The sequence below is a fragment of the Podarcis bocagei genome, assembly GCF_964188305.1.
Source record: "Podarcis bocagei genome assembly, chromosome: 3".
Lineage (NCBI taxonomy): Eukaryota > Metazoa > Chordata > Lepidosauria > Squamata > Lacertidae > Podarcis > Podarcis bocagei.
In genome coordinates, this window is record NC_138127.1 from 40,819,745 (window position 1) to 40,836,513 (window position 16,769).

The following is a 16,769-nucleotide window of genomic DNA, read 5'->3' on the forward strand; positions in this document are numbered from 1 at the left end:
AAAAAAACCTAGGGAGGAGCAAAGTTTTCTTAGCATGTTGTGCAAGCCAGTCCATTGTTTTAACTGTTAGTTGAAAATAATTACCTTTCAGTTTTAAGAAACCAAAATAGTGCAGCACCAGAAAAATTTAATGTCACCATACACCATACACAGTAAATAACCATACACCATACACAGTAAATAAATTTATGTACTAGCTCTTCAATATGAAATCTAAAAAAGACTAGGTATTGTTAACAGTGATATCCAAGTACAGTGGTGCCTCGCAAGACGAAAAGAATCCGTTCCGTGATTCTCTTCGTCTAGCGGTTTTTTCGTTTTGCGAAGGAAGCCCATTGACGGATTAGAGGATTAGCGCTATTAGCGGCTTATCAGCTTATCGGATCAGCTGATAAGCGGCTTAGCGGCTTAGAAAAAGGGGGGGGGAGAAAAAAAACCCGCAGGAACTCGCAAGCCCATAGGAAATTTGTTTTGCGAAGCACCTCCAAAACGGAAAACTCTTTCGTCTAGCGAGTTTTCCGTCTTGCGAGGCATTCGTCTTGCGGGGCACCACTGTACAAGATGCTAACAAAGTTGAGCTATTCTGCTTGAAGGAAAATTTCAAGAGGTGGATTCAGTTACATTAAAAAAAACAATGAATAACCCCTGATTTATCATGTTAATCACTCCCCCACCCTTGAATCTCAGATTTACAAACAAAACTGCTATATTCTTCCCAACAATGAAGGGGGTGTATACAGAAATAACCAACTTTACACAGCCTGGAACTAGTAATATACAGGAGTGTACAGAACAGGTTACTTTATCCTTCTCATACAGCCAATCTTCCCTATGGTATCTCCCTCTTAACAATAGACATAAAATGTTCCCTCAGTACTTTCTATATCACCCTTCTTCACATCTTCTTTAAAAAGTACAATTTCTTCAACAAAATTAATGTAGCAATTTGTCCAATTCCATAGCATATGTTACGCCAAAGATTTGTGTTATTTTCTCCATCCAAAGTATTCTGGAAGCTCCAAAGCTCTGGAGTTCAAATAAAATATACTGATATTTCAGGGGGGAAAGGAATGTAGGGGTAGCAGGTAAGACGACAAATTTGTGTAGTTCATTTTCAGCACTTTTGCCTTCCAGTCAGAGATTCTGAATGTTTTGCATATATGCATGGCTTTTTGTTTGTTTTAAAACCTTTAGTCAAAGAAAATAGGGCTCTGAACTGTTACTTTTATGTAGTACTTGCTCAGATAGTTTAAAAGAGGTCTGTAAAAGTGCTTTAGGTGTCACAGTCAGTTCTGCTTATATCATACTTCTTTCCAATCCAGTCTTCACCTCAGGCTCAGCTTTAAGTTTGAAGGATATAGACCAAGACAAGATGGGGGAGTGTACAAGGAATTTTTTTAGCCGCTTACAAGTATCTGTCATGCAAGGTACATACAAATAGTATGTATCAATGAACATGTGTGTCATTTCATATTTGTTATTCACAAAACACATTATTAGGTATTTCTTAAACTTTTTTCAGTAATGGCTTCAAAGCATCATATATTAACATAATCAGTCCTGTCTTTATAATTGCCATAGGCAATTTCCACTTGGAAGACATGGTTTGCAATGAAAAAAAAGTAGATAGACATTAGGACCAGGTTGACACACGTCTGTGTAAACAATTTTCCAGTATATGGATGTGAGTTTATGAAATAGATGCTGCAGAACGATGGCTAGCAGCCATTTTGGAAAATATACTTCTGCTAATCTTCTCAGTGTTTTTTTTCCATTCCAAACCATGTCATGCAAGTAAAATTGCTATAATCACTTTCCTGTGGAAGTCTATTAAAAGGAAAGAAATGTATGTTGTGAGTTAAGGCATTGAATATACTGAACTTCCTAGTCTTGCATTCCTTGTTAAAAGCAAATCACAACTTTGATCATCTGGAGAAGTACTGCTAGTTGCCCTACATTTTACAGAGGTCTAATAGGCCTCCAGGGACGCGGGTGGCACTTTGGGTTAAACCACAGAGCCTAGGACTTGATGATCAGAAGGTCGGCGGTTCGAATCCCCGCAACGGGGTGAGCTCCCGTTGGTCAGTCCCTGCTCCTGCCAACCTAGCAGTTCGAAAGCACGTCAAAGTGCAAGTAGATAAATAGATATCGCTCTGGCGGGAAGGTAAACGGTGTTTCCGCGCGCTGCTCTGGTTTGCCAGAAGTGGCTTAGTGATGATGGCCACATGACCCGGAAGCTGTATGCCTGCTCTCTCGACCAATAAAGCGAGATGAACACCGCAACCCCAGAGTCGGTCACGACCGGACCTAATAGTCAGGGGTCCCTTAACCTTTAATAGGCCTCCACTAGAAATTGGGGATTTAGTGTTACTGATCTCAGGCTATGGAACATTGTTCTATTAGAGATTTTGCAGGCACTCTCATTTTTCATTGCCATGTGTCCCTTGAAGAACTTTTATATAGACAGGCCTATACAACTGTTTGAATTAATTGGTCAGCCAGTCATTTTTATCTGTTTTGTACTTTTTTAAATGGTGTTTTATATTTTATTGTATATACTGTTGTACGCCCATGTTATATTGTAAGAATTGACAATATAAAACACTTCTTTAAACAAACTTTTAAAATTGCAAGCTAAAAGGTCATTTTTATAAATTAACTCAATGTCTAAAAACTGAACATCTTTAGCAAGCAAATGATGTAAAAAAACTTATAGAACTGTGGCTTCAATATGTTTGGGCGAAAGTCTCAAGGCAAATAACTTAGTCTAAGAATTTCTACTTGTGCTTGGAGGCATTTACCCAAATACGTATGTGGTGGTAGCTTTACAACTGGTGTTTGCCACTGTATGTTACTGAATATGTACAGATTCTGTATGTATGTTTATATACCAAGTTCACATTTTCATATTGGGTGGCATTCAACTAAGTTTTACATAGACCCCCTGAAATAAAGGGGCATAATTTAGTAATGTTCATTAATTTTAATCAGTCTACTCTTGAGTAACACTTAGTTGAATACCCACTGCTTCTAAAGTCTTTTTCATTGCTAAGTATTACACATAGAATATTTTAAATAAAATCTGATTCTAATCAGAGTGGAGAAATTTAGAGAAACTCGTACACTCAGGCAACAGGCTTATTGCCTTTCTGCTGCACCAAAGAATGCTGACCTTCAGGGGATGATTTTATGGGATGGGGGATGCAACTGGAAAGGGGATGTAATAAAGCATGTAATAAAGCTAGTGAGCATGGAAAACATCACACACCTTGGAATTCTGGCTGTTTGAGTGCTGTTATTCCTAGTATTTTAAAACAGCACTTATGTTCAAGTATGCATGCTCAGAACCACAGCTTAAGGAAGACTGAGTGAGCAGTGGATTCTATAGTCTCACACAATAGGTTTTCCTGGCTCCACTCTCCTCTACAAATTACTACTAGAAGGGGGTTAATGGCCCTGCAGGAAAGGTGTGGGTATAGCAGGAGCTGCAGCAGAATGGGAAAATTGGAAGAATTTTGTTGGGTGGGGGACTGCCTTATACAAGCGGCTTTTCCACTCACTCAAGATATTTCTTGATCCAAAGCTAAGTATCTTTCATTTGGATTGTAAAGACATTCAGCAGCAGCTCATCTTAATGTCTGATCTTGTCACATCAAAGTCGCATTTTGTGTTTCTTTGTGTTATTTATAAATGAATGCTAAGGTTATCTACTCAGTTGCATTGAAAAAATGCAACTTACCGGTATCATGGTATTACAGACAAAGTAGCAGGCAGATAATCATAAAATGTAATTACTTTGTTAATTAGTATGTTACTGAGCAGCATTCAAGACAGGAACTAAAAATAAACTCGCATTCAACTTCAAGCTATAATAGTATTGGAGCAGCTACTAGAACAAATGTTAGCCAGCTGTTACCTTGAGTAAGAAGAGAGATATGACAAAAATCAGATTATAATATTAAAATTATCATATTGAATTCCAGTTATCTATGTCACCCCTGTGACACAAAATAAAAGCATAGCTAGACAGGTAGACCATGACTAGAGGAGATGATGCCACGTTCAGGGCTCATGCTTATTGTTTTAAGAGATGGTAGGAAATAAAACAGTGGCAAAGGCTGCAGTGAATTTTTCTCTTTAAATAAACTGTTGCTGTCATCAGTACCTAAACAATTAGGATATAACTTTTTCATCCACTGAGTTAGAAAATCTGACCAACAACAAAACTGAGAGTTCAATTACACTATGCCTACCAAACTGATGATGTACACTCAGCAGTCTTCTTTTGTTTGGATTTTTCCCCCTTGCAAAATGGTAGGAGAAAATGTCAATTAATATAATTTTTATTGTTCCACGTAGCAAGAAAACATATTTGGGGAGCTTTAAATATATAGGATACTTAATTCCCAACATTTATTTTAGCAAGAAGATAACATGATTGCTTTGGGTTTCACACTATTTGATAATAAACACTATTTAGACTTTCCAACATAGACTATTAGAAAAACTGTGGGGTGAAATGGAACATAAAACATCATTACTAATAAACAAAAAGTAAAACTTGCAGCAGTATAAAGAAGACTAAACTGTATGGAGGATGTCTACAGATTATATACTCCCACAATTCATTTTCAAATGATTTTTGTGAATGCTCAATCTGCTAGGATGACAATCCAGAATATTTGGCTCAAATTGCTTTTTAAAAGACTTCCAGAGTGTTGAGGTGTAATGCCAACATGTTAGGGCTTTCAAAAGACTTGTTTTCTGTAAATGTAAAACTTGCAAAGTGACTGAGGCTGCTATCCTACGTGAGAATCAGACCCATTTAACTCAGTGGGACTTACTTCTGGGTGCACATATAAAGATTTGTGCTATAAGGTAGGTGAAAAGGTAAGAAGAGGAATCTCAAACTTCCAAACCTATACTGAAGGTTTTTCAACAGCTCAGTAGATTCTGGCCCAGTTCAGTAAGATGATCCATAGCATTTTGTGACAGCTAAAGGTTTGTAGTCACATTGGCGATTGGACTTTGGATCTGGTGTAAATTTACTCCAGCTTAATTTACAACACTTTGCTTTATGCCCCTTTCTTGTGCATAAGGATTGCTCCCTTAGCCAATATCCTGAGCAGGACTGACAGCATTGGTTTAATTTTTTTATACATCTCAATAAATACTATTCTGCCTCCCAGATCACAACGTTGTGAGTCCCTTTCTCACCCATCATATCATCATATGTAACATAATTTATAAATTATTCCCTTGCTAATTTCCCAAATCCATTCCCCCCTCTATTCCTTTTTTTATATGTCAATTTCAGTTTCTCATTAAAAAAAAAAAATTCTCAAGGAAACTCATCAGGATTTTAGTTGAGATTTTTCCTAATGTACAAATTTTTGTATAGGATTTTGCCTAATATACTATTTTTGCAAATAATTTTTCCTGATATAATGCATGTTCTTATGCTATTTTTGGAATTACAATGGTACCTCGGGTTACAAACACTTCAGGTTACAGACTCCGCTAACCCGGAAGTAGTACCCCGGGTTAAGAACTTTACCTCAGGATGAGAACAGAAATCGTGCAGCAGCAGGAGGCTCCATTAGCTAAAGTGGTACCTCAGGTTAAGAACGGTTTCAGGTTAAGAACGGACCTCCGGAACGAATTAAGTTCGTAACCAGAGGTACCACTGTATATGCATTTATATGCACACTTCACCCTAGAATATGCATCCCTAGCTGTAACCAAGCTTTGTTCTTAATTTATTATTTGTGGTTTGTCTGGAGGAGGAAAGACAAAAACCTGGGTTTGGTTGAAATGCTAAGCCTTACTATGGCTTAGCCGAACAATTAGTAAAGCAGTAGGGCTGTGGGAGGAGCACTGTAGCTCCAATCTTTCCTCCAGAAACAGGCACATTTGCTCATTTGCGCTAAGCCACTGGAACCCTGTGAATCATACTGTCCCCTTGCTAGCACATGTATAAATGAATACGGAACAAAAGGTGTGCGCCTCAAACTAAGTTCTGGACCATTACAAATCATAGTGCCTTATATCCAGGGTAGTGTTCTCTTATGAGACTCCATGGCATGATCTCTGACCAAACACCTTAAAAAATGAACATAAAAAGTTCCATTTGTTCACATATTTCTGGAAGGTTTTTGAGCATTGAAGCCATCTATGCTGTAAGGATTTTTTTTTTTTTGCGGGGGGAGAGCTATCTTAGGGAAACTCTCTGACCCAAATCCTACCATTGTTTGAGGATATAAGCATCCATATGATTACAATAGATATTCAACCACAGCACAGAAGTAGATAAATTCAAGGAAGCTTCTCTCACACGGCTTTGTTTTGTATTTATCTTCTTAGCATAGAAACAAAGTTTTGGCTTCCAGAATGCTTGATTACTAAAAGAAGCTGACCCAAGAAAATGCATGCTCATTAAAATTCTGCATATATACAACTGTGCAGAATACTAATTGGCTTGACTCAGAGAAACTTGTACAAGAGGGCAGTACATGTAAGGAGTATGGTACTTAGATCAACATACTGTAAGTACTTGCATTTGCATTAGGTTGGTAATAGCCAGTTTGGAATAGAGACCAGTTGCCCACACTTCATCGCTGTTGTACCCATTTAACTGTGATCACCAGCATGCTAATGCAGCAATGCGGCCAACATGCACAGGATTCCTTTGTAAATTACATGCAGAAGGATTCTACATGGATTTTCACGAATGAAATTTAGACAGATGGACCTGTGTGCATGCCATATGCAACGTGGAAGCAGAAGACACTGACTGTGGAGGCATAGATGGTTCTCACAAACCATAGTCTAGCACTATGTGGATGAGCCTCCATGAATCAAATGAAACATTGAGCTTGCACATTCCACACTCCCATCTCCCGTGCAGACAGCAGAAGAACATCCACATAAGTTTTTGCTTTTAAAGACGTTTGGCTTAGCATTATGTACAAAGCAGTGATCCTGGTTTAAAACAATGGTTCGTTAACAAGGCAAATTTATGATCCATTGTTTGAAGCTGACACAGCAGAGTGTATTTTAAGCCAGGATTCCTGGTTGATTAAACACATTTTGTCAAACTCCTTATGGTGAAAGATATATTGACAGAAGTAGCAATGGACTGTCAGGCCTGGCCTTATGAGCCATGAGGTTCAGATATGGATGGGGGCAGTGGATCGTACCCTCAATCACCATCTGACTGCCCTGACTAGCAGACCACCACTGCTTCTGCTCACACCCAGCCATCCACCACTGTTGCCACCTCCTCCTACCTGCCCGGCACTAACTTGGCAGCACAGTCCCTTCCTCACTCTGAAGAAAAAGTTACTTCTAAAAAGTAAATCTGGCACTGTTGTGTCAAAACATCAGCACCTCAAGGTGCTGTGTGACCTTGCTCATAATACCTCACTCTGAGAAAGGGCACTTTCCTCAGAGTGAGAAATTGAGAACTTATACCACAGGAGTGAGCAAGTAGTAGAGGAGTCAAAGCAGTGAGGAAGAAAAGGTGACATGGTCCACCCAACTCTGGCAGTGCAATGTTTTGCATCAGCCCTGAGAAATGAAGATTATTCCTGTCTTCAGAGTTTCATTGACTTTAGAACTCCTCCTCAAAACTAATTTGTACAAACTGCAGATTAAAGAATCTGGAACATATGCTATTTGCTGATTTGCTGAAGAACTCTGACTTACAAAGACACGTGTACATATAGTCCAGTAACCATTACAAAAGTTAAACAATGCTATGCTGTATTAGAGCATAATCAGCAGCAAACTGTAGGATTTCATGTATCCATTGTTAGTGATATGCAGAACAGACCCACAGAAATATCAACAAACTTCACTAACTTTAGTCCATGCATTTCAATGTGTCTTCTACTCTGAGTGTGACTTAGTTGGATAAAACCTATGCTTTCCATCTTCTCAGACCTGACGAAAGATCCTACTATTATACAAAGGTAGTCAGTCTCCAAGATGTCATACCCTTTTTGCATTGTTATTACAGACCAAGGCAATTATTATTTTGAAATTTTACTTTGGGTGAATTGTCTACACTAATTGAAGCCTGACTACTACAGACGAAAAGAAAGGAGCTCTGTCATAAGCATTTTCACATAGACAAGTCTGTCAGTCTGAAATGTTTGTTACAATCCAGGCAAGTTGCCAGCATTTCCACTCCAATACATTAATTGGTAAAAGGAACAAAGATTCATTCTACAACAAGGAGTGTTTATTTCCCTTCCTCTCTCAAGACAAAGAAACACTACACAAACCTGAAGAAACTTTATGCATGTATTTGAAGTTAACATATTTGGGAACACATCCATTACATTTAAAGCACAAGATACCTTTTATTCATGTAGCCCTGGTACAGCAATAGTTGACATTAGTTATTCAAGCTTTTATGGGTAATTCATATGTCACAGAGGTGGTGGGACAAATGAGTTTCATATACTGGATTAGGCTGCTTGCAGAACAAGAGGTAAATCTGCTTTCCCCAGGGAGGTTCCTAATTCTCATTTATTACCGATCCAACTGCAGCTCCCCACCCAACCCACAGCATCCCATGCTGTTCCTCAGGATCCATTGATTCCCATGAGCATCCATGAGGGTATGGTTTTGTGGCAAGCAGATAAGCCCATTCCAAAAGTAAAAACCAAGTCACAATATGTAGGATCCAACCAACTGTGAATAAAGTTCAGCCCATTTTCTGGTTGTTTGCACATGGTTATTGTACTTATATGTGTATATATAAATACAGTTTATTGTAAACCACTTTGAGATCTTTCAGATATTAAGCGGTCTATAATTCGATACAATAAATAAATATAGCTGAGGACTGCTGCTTCCATTCCTCTCCTCTCCAGAAGTACAGACCAGAACAAAGCAAGTCAGTTCTGCAAAACCCTCCAGCAGTTTGCCTACAACAATTTGTGACAGAGGAAAGGCTACCAGAGAAGATTTCATTCCTAATGTTCCCTCATTAGGAGAGTAGTGTGTAAGCACTGGACCTAGAACATGATAGTGAAGAGTCACTGCATACAAGAAATGACCACCCCTTTGCAAGAAGGATTTTGCTCACCAAATTCAGGGCACGTTTAGTATGTGAGAGGCCTTAAAATTTGCTGGAACTCAATTCCAGTGTAGACTTTGTGACATCTCCATCCTATATACTGAGTGCTGCAACCAAAACAGCACCATCCACACATGAGATATCAGCAGGGCTGGTGAATCCTGAGATCTGCAGAAGTACAAAATGCTTTTTGCTGCCTATGTTTTTTTAATCAACAACCTAAAAATTAAACAATGACAACACTGTTTATGTGTGCAGTTGCACAAGAGGGAGGGGTAAGACACAGAGAGAAAACATATGTCATACACTTTTGATTTCGTCAATTGAGTTTGAAAATTTTGTGAATAACCTCACATACTGTACAGTGTATATACTGTATTCATGTTCACTCTGCTATTCTTACAATAATATTACTATTTGTAATACAATCAATTCAAAATTATATGGATGAGAGGGATGAGTGAATGAAAGGTGAAGGCCTACAAGACTGTCAAAGAGAAAAAGCAAGTTTCAGCAGTGGCTGATGGCTACCTCAAACAAGCAGGACTTTGTTTTAATATTTCAGGGGTGGGGGTGCAGATGTCGCATTACAGGGTGGTTGTGCCTCCTGTCTCAGAGGAAGCACAGGGAAGCAAGGGGGAGCCAAGGCTTGCAAGGCAGGAGGTTGCTGCTACTCACCTTCACAGCCTAGGACCCTTGTACCTACGGAGAGCCTCAAGGTCCATAAATAGCAACACCCTAGTGGTCCCGGGCCCTAAGGAAGTTAGACTGGCTTCAACCAGAGCCAGGGCCTTTTCAACTCTGGCTCCGGCCTGGTGGAACGCTCTACCACATGAGGCCAGGGCCCTGAAGGATCTGCTTTGTTTCCACAGGGCCTGTAAGGCAGAGTTGTTCCGCCTGGCCTTTGGCTTGGAGCCAATTTCATTCCCTCCCCCTCTTTCTTTTTTCTTTTCCTTTCTCCTCCTGCGATGAGGCTACATTTTAATATTTCAATATTTTAATGTATTTTACATTTGTTTTTAAGTTGTATTCATTCAACTTGTTTTTATTATTGCTTGTTAGCCGCCCTGAGTCCAGCCTTGGCTGGGGAGGCCGGGGCATAAATAAAAATTATTATTATTATTATTACTCTACAGGGAGGTTCTTGTATGTGCGGGGTGGCAAACAGCACAGGCTAGAAAGTGATGTTGCTATCAATGTAGCTTGCTGGAAAGCTCTTCTTGCTCTGGGCAGCTTCCACACTTGGAAAGGAAGAACTTCCAAGGGTGTAGATCCAATTAGCTGACAGTCAGCCTAGTCTGCATCTTCAAGGGCTTCTAGCCATCAATTCTCAGCCAGAAAGGGTTTTTGCTCTGGGCAACTACCTAGCTAAGTTGAAGCTTTGAAGGAACAAAAACTCAAAGTAGTGAAATGTTCAATGGGGAAGAAGCAAGAGGATACAACATCCCACACAATTAACATTTTATTGTGGCCTCTCACTCAGTCCTTCTATTTTCAGTTAAATCATCTGAATGCCATCACATCTGTAGCTAAAACCATACAAAAGGAAGGCATGAGCAGACCTATTAACACAAAAAAATTTACTAACACCCACAAAAGGCGGAGAACCCCAGAAAAATTCAAATGAGGACTGAACATGTTCAGTACACACAGAATGCTGAATGTGGGATGGGGGGAGGACTTGAATAAGGTATACTGAACAGCAGTAGAATGCAACATTTTATTGTAGCTCTAACTTGTCTACACTGCATTTAGCAAAGAAGGAAGGCACTTCCTACAGAGCCCAAGTACAGTTATACCTCAAGTTGAAATAGCTTTGGGTTGAGCGTTTTTGGGTTGTGCTCCACGGTGACCCGGAAGTAACGGAACATGTTACTTCCGGGTTTTGCCGCTCGCGCAGATGCTCAAAGTGGCGTCACGCGCATGTGCAGAAGCGACAAATCACGACCTGCGCAGGTTGTGTTCACTTCAGGATGCGAACGGGGCTCTGGAACGGATCCCGTTCGCATCCAGAGGTACCACTGTACCTTTTTGCTGTAACTTTATACAAAATAACTATTTCATATACCCACAGGTCACATCAGATTCCCCTTTGTGACACACAGTCTGTATATTGTGCATTTTTAATAACTTAGAACATCCAAGTTTCCTCAAATGGCATGGAGATGAAGTTACAAAGTTAATGCCCTCCTATACACTTTATTGTATTTTAACACAAGAGCCTGCTGTATCATACAAAGGTTCATCATATCCAACATCCCACATCATATCCAACCTCCCACAGCAAGGACTTCTGCTAATGCAGTGGGGCTTCCCTCCGCTCTCTCATGCACTTCAAACTGGCTCTGGGAGTTTAGGAGAACTCTCAGCATAGCACACAGAGGGAGGAGAGGAAAGATCTTTCCGCTGGCCAAACAAAAATCTTTGTGTTGACAGAAAGGCTGGAAAAGTATGATATTGAATTTCTCCTGCATCTTTTATCTTTGTAAGCCAATTCAAGATGTGTAAAAAGCAGGATATACATTAAAAATACATATAAATATAAAGAGACTCCAAAGCGACCAACTCTCATTGGAATTAATATAAGCATTTGTTACATTAGCATAAAATATTTTCTTTCATATATACATAAAACTTAACATACCCCTTTTAGTACAGATATTATTATTACTCTAAATTACCATCCGTCTCCCACTTTTTCAAAACACAATTGCCCAACACCACCAAATCATCCACAGATTAGCATAAAACAAACTTGCCACAATGTTTTGAACAAATAGTACAGTACTACAACTGTATACATTTACAGAGGCTGATAAACATACACCTTAACCCATCCCCAAATCTACCAGTTTAGGCTGGATAGCCTGAGCATTCTTTTTCCTTGGGATAAAGTTTTGCACTTCATTAAATAGCCATCCTTAAATAAGGTTAAAGAACACTGTTCCTGGCTTTAGAGTACTGTACAAAGAAATATCTAGATCTTTGTTTTTCTTTCCCAAACTTACTATGCTTCCATGCTAAAGGTTTATAGGAAATGACCTTACATTACATTATTCCAGGAAGCAAGCTCTAGTACATCAAACATGGGCAAGCAGAAAAAGCTGGTGGAACTATGCAGAAACTCTCCCAAATAGAGCATTTACAGGGATGTAGAGGGGCTGAATCAGCTCGGAATCACATTACAGCATCAGATCTGATTCCAGCCTGGAGCACCAGCTCCAGAGTAGGACTGTGGACCCATCTTCTATGCCAGTCAACTTGAGCAGGAAAGGTGTGGATGGCCAACATATTTGTGTAAGGTATTTACTAAAATAAGCCAGAAAAGTGCACTTGAACAAGAAATCTGGAATTCTGGTTCTCTCACCAGTTGTATCTCACATGCCAATGCTATAGTACATTACTTGGATCTTCTAAAGAGGCCCTGCTCTGGAATCCATCTAAAAGGCAGACTATTTTAGCCTCCACCAGGAGCCCTGTCTTTTTTGTAGCAGCCCTGATACTATGTAACTCTCCTAAGAAAAGTTAATTAGCATCCTCCCTGCTGGCTTTCTGAAGGGAGGTAAACACTTTTAGTTTCAGTTCGCCCTTGAGATCTAATAATTGCTGTGTTCACAGTTTTTTGCTGTACAATACTGCTACTTTTCTTTTTTGTTGGATCTTTCTTTTGTATTTCGTTATGCTTTACCTTTTGTAAACTGCTATGAGGAATGAAAAGCTTAAAATTAAACAGGTAGGCTTTAGGAAAGTTGACAACAATCTAAATCACCATTAAAATTATTCTAGAGTGATTCATTCTGTGGAATTATTATGCAAAAAGAATTATACAATAGGAGCTAAAAAAACCTTACTACTTGCATAAATGAAAGCACCAATGTTAAAGCCAGAGAGCTATAACAAGACAGCAATTTAAACACATGAGATGATACGTAACTGGATTCCAAACATAAGACAAAACATGCAGCCTGAGCCTATGCATGTTTACTCATAAGTAAATCCTATTGTGTTCAATAGGGTTGACTAGCAAGTGACTGTGCATAGGATTGTAGCCCTTGTTCCACACAAATGCTACCCTATGAACAGATGCAACTTTTATGCTTAAAGAGGGACAATGATAAATATTAGTATTGCTATTAGAACGGTTCTTCTATTAAGTGGATATAGAGAAATAAGTGCAACACTAGACACAACCTTATCACCTATCAAGGTACTCTCTGCAATAACTGACACAACAGCTATTGTAAAATTAATGCAGCCCTCTCTTATAAGAAATTTTGTCAGATTTAAGTGGACAGCATAACTGAGACTTTACTCTCTCCAATGCAGGCTTTTAAACACACTTTTTAAGGTTCAGAAAAATTATATTTAAAAAAAATGGGAGCAAGAAAAGAACAAACGAACGCTCTACCAAATTGGGAGGGGGGGGGGAGAGATGCTTAGAGGATGGAGGGCTCCCTCCTACCTTGGTGAGCTGCGCTATTTTCTTGCTCATTTTGAGATGGAGATCCTGATTATATTCCATGCCGAGCTGGGAGGAGGCGGCCGATGAAGTGGAGGTGGTGAATTTTCCAGCGCTCCCCGAGGAGCTGCCGCTGTAGTAGTGCTGCTGCCAGCTCATCCCTGGTGTCGCCATCTTCCACAGCAAAGAAACCCTGCCAACCGCTCTGCCAAGCGCCGGGAGGAGAAGGGCGAGGGTGACACGAAAATAGGGACGGGGGAGGAGGAGGGGTTGTTGAGGTTGCAGGCGGAGGAAAAAGACAAGGATAGAGATGGAAAGCAGCTAATGCTGGTGGCAAACAGGACGGCGGGGGGGAAGGCGAGGGGGGGGCAGGTCAAACTACCTCTTCACTCCCCCCCCCTCCAGTCCCCGCTGCTACCTCCTCCTCTCACTCACAGCGTCTCCCCTCGTCCCCCTCCCGGCCTTATTTGCCACTCTGTCTCCTTCTGCACCATTTTCCTTCGTGGGGAGGGGAGGCGGGTGAGGGACCCACAGGCTCCCCGCTCCTTGCCCTTCAGTTCAGGTAAGGGAGGAAAGGATGGGGCGGTCGGGGAAGGATCTCCTGAGGTAACCACAAGCCGCCCCCTGCGGGCTCCTTAGAGATTCCTGCTGCCGTTTCCTTTTTAAACCTCCCCCCTGGGGCAACGGATAAACGAGCGAGGACGGGGCGGGGGGGGGAGCGCGCGTCTCGTGCTCTCCGTCCCCGTCTCCCCCTCACAGCGGCGCCTTTCCTCCTCCCGTTCTGGGAGCGGTGCTCCCCGCGGGACCCTTTCCCGGGTCCCGCGAGGGGAAGGGGAGCCCGAGCGAAGCGCCCCCCGCCGTTTCTCTCGCACGGGGGGGGGGCTCCTCTTCCCCTCCCGGAGCTCGCCTAGAAGACAAGCGGGCAAAGCGCCCCCCCCTCCAAGTGAGCGACGCTGACTGTTGCTACCGAAGCCGACGCTGCCCGCTCGGCGCTCTTTGGCCACAAGAGGCCAACGCTCCGTTACCAGGGTCTCGGAGAACTGTTTACGCCGCGCGCGTGGCGTCACTTCCGCCGTCCATCCTTCTCTCTCCCCCCCCCCTCCGCGCGCCCGCCGCCGTCAGTTCCCGCCCCTTTCAGTACCTCGGAAAGGGACTTAATTTTAAGTCGCGCACGCGCAGATGCGCTCTCCAGGGTGGTTAGTTAAAACCTTTAGGCGCGCTAAGAGGGAGGCGCGAGAGAGCGCCGTGTGCTGTTAAGACCCACAAGAAGCGGCTCTGAGGAGTCGGCTCTATAATAAGCAGTGCTCTCCCGCGCTGGCGTCACGAGCGCGGGCTGCAGCAACGGCCAGGGCGGACCCAGGAGCAGGTTGGGTGGCGGTTGTTGGGCTGCTTCCCGCCATTGTTATCCTTCGTTGGGAACGATTGCAAATCACCTCTCCCTCTCTCCGAAACATACACATCTGCTCAGAACTCCAGAGATTCTTATCAAATTATAGTGTACATATACACTTATGATAGCGAAAGATCGAAATAAGAACATAAGGAGAGTCTGCTGGATCAGGCCAGTTGTCAAGATCAGATCCAACATCCTGTTGTCACAGCGGCTGGACAGTTTCCTGTGGACACACGAGCCAACTCCTAGGGGCCGAGGTCCCAATAAAATATATGAGCTCCCCGCCCCAAGTTAATGGGCATCACCATTCATCTTGCGATCAGTTATGTGAGGCTCCCCCAATATTTTATATAAGTTGGCACCCCTGTCTGTGGGAAACAAGCAAGCCGGATTCAAACTCAAGAGCTCTTTCTCCTGTGGTTTCAAGAAACTGGTATTCAGGATCTGTGGAGGCAGAGCATAGCCATCATGGCTGGAACCATCTCCTCCACGAATTTGTCCAATGCTCTTTTAAAGGCATCCAAGTTGGTAGCCATTAGCGCCTCCTGTGGGACCGAGTCCCATAGTTTAATTATGTGCTGTGTGAAAAAGCATATTTTTTAATAAAAATATATCCACCCTGACTCTCCCAACACTCAGCTTCATTGGATGTCTATGAGTTCTAGTGTTATGAGAGAGGGAGGGGGAAATTCTCTATCCATTTTCTCCATACTGTGCATAATTTTATAAGCTTCTATCATGTCACCTCTTACTTGCCTTTTTTCTAAATTAAAAAAGTCTCAAACATTGCAGCCTTTCTTTATAGGGGAGTTGCTCTATCCCCTTGATCATATTGGTTGCTCCTTTCTGAACCTTTTCGAACGCTGTGAGGCGACGAGAACTGTACACGGTCCAACCACTTAGCCTCCATATATGCAAGAGGAGAGGGTGGTAAAGGTCATACTTAGGTCTTCTTAGATATACTGTATATCACACACAGAACATATCTATTTCAGAACATGTGGCCTTCCACAAGGTCGTCAACCAATTAAAAAAATGAAATCTACTGAACTAATATTGTAATGATGGTTCTCTAAAATACAAATTCCTTTCAAGTAAGAGTTTTAACTTTCTAACCTTAGGAAACCAGCACAGGAATGAAAATCCATTCATGATTAGTATGCATTATACAGGAATGGACACAGCACTAAAGAATGTGCTAATTTATCTAAGCAAAAAGGAATTAATTTATGTTTAAATAAGCCAATACTGTACAAGAGGGAGGAACATCCCTCAAGATTTATCTGCAATAAAATCTGTTGTCAGTTTTAGCTGAGACAGGATTCTACCAACATGAACAATGAAACTCCCTTATAAATTAAAACAGTTTAAGTTGGTGTGATTTTGAAATAAAGCCATATATTTCAGTTTGGCTTCAAGGATAATTGGCTGTTCTTTCCTTAATTTCATTTCATCAGTAGCCAAGAAACTGTGGTGTGGGATGCACAGACAGCAGCTTTAAGGAGTTCAGGGGTTGCAGGTGCAGGGGAACCAAACAGGTAATGCTCATCATGTGAAAATATCCCTGCTGCTTCTCTAGTGTGCACAGCAACATGCAAATGTGACTTGAAATGCCACAGATAAACAACCTCACTTCACTTAAAGCTACTAATGCACACATAGCCTTTATGGCAGTAATAGCAAGTCAAATCCAAAGCATTTTAAGTGTTCCTCCTGTCCCAAGGGATAAGAAGAGGTTTCAGGGACAATGCTGCAGGATTTAATGTCCTTTGGGGGCAGTGCATAGGAAATTTGCAGCATCTTGGTATTCTTTGTTTCAGTTACAACTG

At 41.4% G+C, this 16,769-nt stretch overlaps 1 protein-coding gene across 8 annotated transcripts in view; it reads right to left on the reverse strand.

The window, feature by feature from the left end:
* FAM184A (family with sequence similarity 184 member A) overlaps window positions 1-14,564 on the reverse strand; it is a 67,492-nt gene extending 52,928 nt beyond the window's left edge. For 7 of the 8 annotated variants that reach the window (XR_014006288.1, XM_081187628.1, XM_081187626.1 and 4 more), the window contains exon 1: window positions 13,551-14,564. Coding sequence is in view for 7 of the 8 variants with exons in the window: in XM_081187628.1 (XP_081043754.1) it covers window positions 13,551-13,721 (171 nt within the window). In the remaining variant the exon portion in view is untranslated. The remainder of the gene's footprint in view (window positions 1-13,550) is intronic. The other variant, XM_081187625.1, reaches the window with a different exon arrangement.
* Window positions 14,565-16,769: the final 2,205 nt, after the last annotated feature.